The following is a 9,429-nucleotide window of genomic DNA, read 5'->3' as shown; positions in this document are numbered from 1 at the left end:
ATATTGTACCTTGTTTAATCATGAGAAGGAGGATTGTCCTACACTGATAGCTAGGATACACGACAAGGGAGCGCTACCACCTCCCATGACTCAGAACTTGTAGATGATGAGGTCTAAGCCACACGAGGAAGATCCAAATGTGAAAATTGTGCTCCGAAGTGGAATCGCGATAGGAAATGATAAAGGCAAACAGCCCAAAGATAGTACTTGGGTTCGCAAGGCTCTGACGAAAGAAGCAGAGTTTGATTTGGAGCACGCTAAGGAAACCTTCATGGAAGGTAAGAAGAGCTTCGCTTATGTGTCCACTTCAGGAAGCAAAGATAGACCAGAGCTAGAAATGGACCCATCTATGCTTATGACGTTCCTGGAAACATGCATGAAGCTACTGCACAATAGTAAGGCTGTAAAGGGACTATAGGAACTCATTTACAGATGCGTTGGGACCACGCCAGGAGAACCGCGCGTAGTTCGGAAGATTGGAAAGCATACGACAAGGACGGGAAGAGAAATGAGCCTAACCACGCAGATTGGAGAATATGAGATGGACCAAGTAATTCTAGATTTAGGATAGGACGCGAATGTTCTACCAAAGCAGACATGGGAGCGCATGGGGAGGCCTACGCTGCAATGGTCTCCTATCCAGCTATGAATGGCGAACCAGCAGAAGATAATACCTCTGGGGAGATTACAGGGAATCACTGTGGATATTGAGGGAGTGAGCATGCTAGCAGACTTTGAAGTAATAGAGATTGTTGATGACAACAATCCCTACCTCGCGCTCTTAGGAATTGATTGGGCCACTGACATGAATGGGGTGATTAATCTAAAGAAGCGCAAGATGATTTTTGAAAAGAAGTCTCTGCGTGTAGTTATACCTTTGGACCCTGTGGAAGGATCGCACTATACAGAGCTAGTGCGTGACTATGAAAGTGACGATGATTTGGACTGCATCTATAAAATAACCATGTGAGAGCAAGATTGGGTAAATCCCACCATGGACAGATGGATCTCATGGGAGCGTGAAAGCTTCTGTACTTCGGATTCAAATGAGGAGATAGAGCAATGGTAGAACCAGTTACACAAGGTAACCACGCTAAACTGTAATATGATGACAAGATCGTTGCGTTGCGTATCGACAAAAGTAAGGGATCTGCCTACTTATGATGGGTTAAGTGAGGTAGATACTTTCTTAGATAAGTTTGAAAGAGAGGTGCCGAAAAAGCAATGTTTCCAAGCCTTGAATTGGGTACTAAATGCTACACCCGTGAGGTGGTGGTGTACGCACAAGGGAAGATTTGAAGACTAGTGCGCATGTAGGAGGATGATGCGCACATGGTTTGGGAAGCCTGAAGTGTGATTGGCTGATAAATACCATGGACGGGATGGTCCACATGCACATCTGTCCAAGTGGGTATAGGCATATGGCAAACAACCTACGCAGATGCACATGAAATTCGCGTTGGGAGATACGGTCAAAAAGCATGTGTTGGAGGGGTAAATGCGCCAATAGCTCCTCAAGTTGGAATGACAGAATGTGGAGAGAATGATTGTGCAGAAGGTTATCCACGCAGAAGCATTTAAAGAGGTGTGTGAAGCACTGAACAAGGTGTGTAGTGCACAGCGAAATGATTGGGACCTGCGTGTACCAATAGTTTTATGGGGTTATAGGACAACGTGCAAGAAACTGACAGGACAAACACCTTCTAGGCTGGCCTGTGGAGTGCACGCTGTAATGTCGATGGAGTATATCATGCCTAGTCTGTGCATTGCAGCACCCATGGATATGACAAATCACGGAGCCTCGGAAGAAGGGATCGCGCAGTTGGAAGAACTCGAAGAAGAACACTTAGGACCTGATGAAGATATTCAGCAGGGTGACGTTAGGCTCTAAGCACTCATGAATGAAAAAGCTTGGTTGAGGGAGAAAAGCACCCTGGCAGAAGAAGAAGTCCATAAGCTTGAGGAAGAAATAAAGAGGGACTTTCTTGATAAAAAAAACCGTGGTGATAGAACAGGATGAGTGTGATTACGTTGACAAACTTGGGGACTACCGTCAAGAGTTTATCAGTTTAATGCATTGGATGGGACCATATGGTATTAAGGAAATCACAGATGGTCACGTGGTACAGTTGGAGAAGTTAAATAGTGAAATTTTCTCAGGGAAAGTAAATGGTAGTAGATTGAAGCCATACACAGGTGGCTCGACCAGCTGACTAGTCGCAGGAAGCACAGTCTTAGACCTTCAGGCAGTTGAAAGGAGGCGCGAGACTATAAACTACTCTGTCCGAGAGCTGCGTGATGTCAGGACTGCGCGCAGGAGTGAAGTGTCACAGGGTCCGCAACAATGCAAGGGTAGCTGGGTTGCCACACAGGTTGGCTGGGAAGTGACCGTTGCAGTCACTATTCACGATGTGATGCTTGGTTTCAGACCAAATGGAGTGGGTGGTAGGCATTTAAGGCAAACTTTATGGGCTAGATTTGGGAAAATCTGCCGCCAAGGGGACATTAATGGACCACATTTGGGAGGAACGGTCAAATTTGAATTCAAAAGGCACTATAACTTGCAAATGGGTGCCCAGCAAACAACACTTGGCCATTTGAGAATTGAGCTATTGTGCGTCCTGAGATTCAGTAACTCTAATCTGTTCGAATCTTTGAAGTCGAAGGCATCATTTGAGCACCTACCTGAACCGTTGAAAGATTTGTGGAACAGCAGTATGACCACGCCAGAGGAAGCCATGGATATCAGAGAGAAGACCACTAAAGAGGCTGCACAGGCCATGACGATAGGAGACACCCCAAAAAGCATCGAGATAGTTTTAGAAATCCCTAAATCGTCATGCACACCGAGGTCCAAGAAAGACAAGCTACTTATGGTTCCGATGCACATGTCCCCTCGAAACCCGCTGAGAACTAAACTGACCGTGGAAGAAAAGGGGAAATCGGTTAATTTAGAAACCAATGAGGAGGAGGAAGACCTTGAGGAAATCCTGGTGGAAGAGGAGGAGGAGGAAGAAATGGAGGAAGAGACCTAGGGTACAGACCCTCTGACCAGGTTTCCCACATATGTTCCTCCGTGAAAAGGGAAAGAAAGGGTGTCTAAGGACCTAGATGAGAACAAAAGCTCTTTGCAGACTCCGCTGCTCCCCGATGATATCTTTTTGAAGGAGCACACTTACGTTGGGTGCTGGCTCTAAAGTTTGAAGATTTGGATCTCGCAAACCATGAGAAATTCCCACACTTGGCAACTGCATAGCTAATGCAGCCGAAAAAAAACACAATGGTGGGAGTCATAGAGTTGGAGCCACACAAGTGGTTGCCCGGAGTAGAGAAAGTAGGGTTGTTAAACCTACTCTGGGTGCCGCATTACCATCATGCCCCAGTAACTATTTTTGTCATCAGGCAGTTTCTCTGCCTAGTCCATGATGGGTGCTTGTGGCTAGAGGAGCCCATCCCCATCACGGACCACCTAATCCATAGAATTACCTGACTCCCTTGCAAGGGGGAGGACCGAGCATATATTTCAAAGGGTAAGAGTAAGGATTTGGCCATCGCGGAGGCCATGAAGGCAAAATTCAAGTTGGAGAAAAAGAAGAGAGGGTACGCGATCTCCAGTATCAACAATAAGGAAGTCAAAGTTGCCACCTAGATACTGGATGGCAACATTATGTGGAAGTGTCACGCAGATGAGGTGCCCGCGTCGATGGTAGCACTTGCCGCGTAGTGCAAGGAGGGGGCCCAATTTAACTGGCCAGAGTACTTGTGCAAGGAGTTCCTGGAGAATTACCGCGAGGCACAGGAACAGGGGAAGACCTTCCATTATGTATGGCTTTTTCTGTCCATAGTGGTGGTGGCTTGGGAATTGCCTGAGGACAGCCAATTCGACACAATTACGCGAGATCTTCCAGAAGCAGCGAAGTATACTTCACTGTTGTTATATACCTAGGGGGGATAATATGGGGTACCAAGGGAGGTACCCAAGGTAATAATGTAATAATGGGATGGGCCATAGTAATAAATAAGGTGGTTAACCCATGTCATGTAAGGGACCACAAGTAGTTAATAATAATGTAATGGGCCCGTGGTATTAGTTGATAGTATGAGGGAACCATGGTAATGACCCATGGTATTGTATGTATGAGGCCTATATAAAGGCTAGAGACTCCACAAGAATGGATATGAAGATGAAGAGAATAATTATTGTATGAACATGCATATGGCTTGTGGAGTGTTCTCCTTCCTTAAGGAGTGAATGTATGGTGTTGCCCTACCTTAAGGGTTTTGATCAATAAAGATTTCTATATTGTTATTCTTGGGTTATTATATTTTCATATGTTTCTGGGTTAGATCTATAACAATTGGTATCAGAGCACTTTCTTGGGCAAACAGTGGAGAATTTTTTTTTATTTTTTGCAGGGTTTCGGGGCGGCGACTTTGCAGGTCAGATCTGTATATTTGGGTGCAAGATCTATAAAATATAATTACAGATCTGGATTCTTTGTGCAAAAATAGTCGAATTCAAAAAAAAAATCAGTTGAATCGGAGTCCGGATGAAGGAGATATCACTGATCTAAAAATCAGTGGGGTTGCAGACAATTTTCAGGGCAGCAATTTTGCGGCGCAGATCTAGACGTCCTGGTACAAGATCTGCAAAATCTAATTGCAGATCTGAATTCTTTGGGGGAAAATACCCAATTTAAAAAAAAAATCAGTCCAATCGGAGTCCGGATGAGGGAGATATAACTGATTTAAAATCAGCTCTTTTTTTCAGAAATTTTGGGTGACGGCGGGAGAATAGCAGCGCAGATCTGAAATTCCAGTGTCTGAATCAGGATTTCTATCACATGCGCAGATGCAGAATGGTTGTTCCATTTCCAAAAACAGGTTATAATAGAGATTCTGAGCAATATTGACGAAACTGTGACATTTTCAAATTTTCGCCAAGTAACTGAATTTTTTCCCAAACCATTCATGGCTTCTAGCAAGGTTCTATACTTTACAGGAAAAGATGATGGTCCTACTATTGAAGAATACATAAAACACCAGAAGTGGGCATGGGAAAAAAATTGGAGGAATTCATGGTGGTATGGTTTCAAAGATGAGGCTTACAAATGGTATCTCTCACTTGATAACAAACAGTTGACCAAACTCTCAGATGCAGAATTTGAAAAAGTACTTTTAGACAAATGGTCTCGTGCTAGAAAAAAGGAGAATGAGCCACGTAAAGGGTTATTTCCTACTGGTATATCTTTATTGCAGGTTCATGGATTGATTCAGAAAGAGAACATCATTGTTTCTATCAATCCTAGTTGTAAACATAATTTTATCAGTGTTAATTTGGCAAAAAAATTGCAAGTCCCAGCAAAACAAATTGAACATACACAGGTTGATAATGAGAATGTTCAAGTGTACAAGGATTTGAAGATTTCTATGGATAAATATGTGTTGCATGGTGATTTTTATGCTTCAGAGATGGATAATATGGATGTTGTTTTGGGATATCCTTGGATGGAATCCGTGGGTACTATCAATATTAATGTGCAGAAGAAATTCCTGAAGCTATGGTATAAAAAGAAGAAAATTACATTACAAGATATTTCCATCCATAAACAGGTAGAGCATATGGAGGTTGAAGCAGAAGATGTTCAAGGGACTGACATACCAGATGATGAGCCATTGATGATCGACAATCAAACACAAACAGAGGTTGCAGAAGAAAAGGTTACAGGTGATGATACATCAGAGGAGGGCTCAGTGGTTGAAGTCATATTGAAAAAGAAGACACCACAACAGGCACCACAGCAGGGTGAAGTCAAGCAAAAGCCATCGTGGGTTAAAACTTCAACATATCAGCACCCACATCACCCCGCAAGACAACCATCAAGATGGAAACCAAGTAGTCTCATGAAGGATAGCGAGGAGAGAAGATCCACCTACTACACACAGAAGAGCTGCCATGGTCAACTTCCATCTCAAGCGAGTGAGGCACCAGCAAGATCGAGGGTTCACCTTTCTCTTGGATGGCTAGATGCACGTGCATGGTATCAGTGGACTACTCTTTTAAGTAGATCTTGTTATTTGTGTTCTTCCCATGTTTCAGGGACGAAACATGCTTAGGGGGGTGGAATGTTATATACCTAGGGGGATAATATGGGGTACCAAGGGAGGTACCCAAGGTAATAATGTAATAATGGGATGGGCCATAGTAATAAATAAGGTGGTTAACCCAGGTCATGTAAGGGACCACAAGTAGTTAATAATAATGTAATGGGCCCATGGTATTAGTTGATGGTATGAGGAAACCATGGTAATGATGCATGGTATTGTATGTATGAGGCCTATATAGAGGCTAGAGACTCCATAGGAAGATGAAGAGAAGTATTCTTGTATGAACATGCATATAGCTTGTGGAGTGTTCTCCTTCCTTAAGGAGTGAATGTATGGTGTTGCCCTACCTTAAGGGTTTTGAGATTAATAAAGAAGCATTTCTATCTATTTCTATCCTTTTATTTAGTGGGTTATTTCTATTATCATATATCTTTGGGTTATATTGACCACAAGTAGTTAATAATAATGTAATGGGCCCGTGGTATTAGTTGATAGTATGAGGGAACCATGGTAATGACCCATGGTATTGTATGTATGAGGCCTATATAAAGGCTAGAGACTCCACATGGATGGATATGAAGATGAAGAGAAGAATTATTGTATGAACAAGCATATGGCTTGTGGAGTGTTCTCCTTCCTTAAGGAGTGAATGTATGGTGTTGCCCTACCTTAAGGGTTTTGATCAATAAAGATTTCTATATTGTTATTCTTGGGTTATTATATTTTCATATGTTTCTGGGTTAGATCTATAACAACTGTGGGCCACTAAAGACGTGCAGAGGATCTGAGACAGTAAGATATTCTGGGTGTTCATGGAGATGAACATTAGAATGGGGATTAACCGCAAGCTGCAATTATCACCCACTATCTATAATAGTCTACAAAGCTTCGCAGAGTTCAAGGCAGACTTCCATCATGTGTATATCAAGGCATGCAAGGACCCTGCGAAGAAGTGGAAGGAGATCCTGTACTTGGCCACGGACGATGTCATATTCGCCATACTTGAGTCGTGGCCGTCGGAGTGGTGCACTCCAACCATCTCCTCTTTAGAAACGGAGAAGTCGGCTGCACAAAGGAAGAAGGAAGAGGAAAAAATGTGGATGGCACAGTTAGTAGAGAAGAGAAGAAACAAGGCAGCAGCAGTAAAGGCGCAGGAGGCACGGGACGCTGCGAAGGAAGTAGCAGAACAGCAGAAGGCAGCTGCAGAACAACAACAGGCAGCAGAGAAGGAGCACGAGGGCCATAATTCATTGTTGCCTAAGGAAGAGCCCAAGACAGAGGAAGGTGGCACAGACCCACAGACAATGCCTAAACAGTTGAAGTGCCAACGCCCAAGAGAGCAGGTGGGGCCACGGAAGAAGTCAAAAGCCTCCAAGACTTCTTTCGACCTGATCACCCTCACTCAGGGGGATCTGCATGACATAGGGGAGATAGTGTGCAATGTCACCACGGAGGCCCTCTAGCAGTTCGTGGAGGAAAATCAGATGGCATTGGGGGCCCCTCCGAGCATAGATATAGGAGTTGTGGGTGCACACACCTCAGGCTGGTACTCTGTCGACTAGCCTCGCAGTAGGAATGACCGCAGCTGAGTAAATGTTGCGCACCTGCATGACCAATACTCTAGTGTTACCGGAGGGGGCACTGGTTACAAAAAATGAGGCTGACAGTCCTATGGTCAGTGCACTAAAAGGAGTGGGGATCAACATGGCTACGCTCCCTCAGGAGACGCTCTATGTTCTGCAGGATAGAGTAACTACAAAATTGCGGGCTAGGGAGGGCCACGCGCTACAGATGTTGAGTGAACAACAAATTAACATGGAACAACTAAGCCTACAGCGTGACGAGGTCGTAACACAAAATAGGCAGCTAGTGCAGGTGGTTGAAGAGGCCTGCCAGATGGTCCCTGAGTTGGCCATCCCAGCAGAGGTGCGCATCCAGAGGTTAGCAGCAGGGGTGCGTGAGGCGCGAGAAGAAATGGCTAAGGTTCAGCTGGAGTTGAACCTTCAGATAGTTGAACTGTAGCTGAAGGCACAGCTTTCAACTCCACCAGAGGTGAGGGAACAGTACGCCAGTGCCATCACAACGGGAATAGAGGAGATCAACAGTGCAGTGAAGGACTGCACCAAACTTTTGGAAGAATTGTTCGAGGTCCTCACCACTCTACAGGAGGACCTGAATATATAACGCTTAGAAACAGAGGCGCATGAGCTGCAACAAATATATGATGATATAAAAGGGACTGCACAGATGGTGGCCCTTACACGGAGGCACGCACAGATGCAACAGGCAAAAGCGCTCAAAGAGCAAGTATACGCAGCATGACATAAGGAAGCGGTGTTGAAGGCATGCATCCAACCATGGATCGATAAGGCCTTCATCATTACAGCCTCAATCGAAGCCAAGCATGTGCAAACGCAGGGAACTTAGGAGCAGATGCAAGGAAGCAATTTAGATACCGCGGCCTCTGAACAGTGCGTGCAGGAGGTACAACAGGTAGTTGCTCAGTACGTTTTCAATATTGCAGTAGTTCGGGCAGAGTTGGGAGGTCTCTGTGTGAAGATCACCGCACTGATAGAGTGACTCGAAGGCGAGTCATGATTTTTGTGCTGGGGCCTATTGGGCGTGGGATCCCCCAAGGGAAGTTTTGGGGCTTAAAGCCTAGATTTTGACTAAATCCGATGTAAAGACTCCTCGTTTTGTGGGCGTGGAGAGTGAACTTGTAAATGAGTCATAGGGTTGTCGGCCCTCATTCTTGTAATGTAATGTTAGCTTCAGAGATCTACCCATGGTCTGCGGACCATGGGATTGTATAAATAGAGCGAGGCTCTAAGTTGTAAGGGAAGTAGAGTCATGAATGAAGGATGAAGAATTGATTCTTATCTAAGTGTAGAGTTGATTCGTTGGGTCGTAGGGTAGGAGAAGGCTCTGTAGCTGAGTGCACAAAGGCCTAGTAGTCCTCAGTGGAGTGCACAGACCCCTGCAGCTGAGTGCGTAGGACGAGTTGAGTCTGTAACCTTTGGAGAAGTAATAAAGAGAAGTTTCATATCATTTCTTTGTATCTTTTTCCCATTTTCTGCATTGAATGTATTGGGTATAAATTACATTTATGTTGTTTATCTAATGTGTGAAAATATATGATTGTGTTGATTAAGTGAATATAATATAAAGTATCTGTTTATGCGAAGTTAACTAACAATTATAAGGAGAGAAGTAAGACCCGTGGTGTAACTTTGGGAAATAGCACAGATCGTTGCCTTAGCAGCGCGAAAGCTCCTGAACCCCTGGTTAGGCTGTGCGAAGGTGATTATAATAGATCGCGAA

At 44.4% G+C, this 9,429-nt stretch overlaps 1 protein-coding gene across 1 annotated transcript; it reads left to right on the top strand.

The window, feature by feature from the left end:
* Positions 1 to 1,543: 1,543 nt before the first annotated feature.
* Positions 1,544 to 1,891, top strand: LOC149160825 (uncharacterized). The gene has a single exon (XM_089434717.1). The coding sequence runs from the start codon at positions 1,544 to 1,546 to the stop codon at positions 1,889 to 1,891; it is 348 nt and encodes a 115-aa protein (XP_089290843.1).
* Positions 1,892 to 9,429: the final 7,538 nt, after the last annotated feature.

Source organism: Pinus tabuliformis, chromosome 5_2 (assembly GCF_031772625.1).
Source record: "Pinus tabuliformis cultivar Carrire ecotype Pingquan chromosome 5_2, CPIR1, whole genome shotgun sequence".
Lineage (NCBI taxonomy): Eukaryota > Viridiplantae > Streptophyta > Pinopsida > Pinales > Pinaceae > Pinus > Pinus tabuliformis.
Note: the sequence above shows the minus strand (reverse complement) of the source record. Positions and strands in the feature narration are given on the sequence as shown.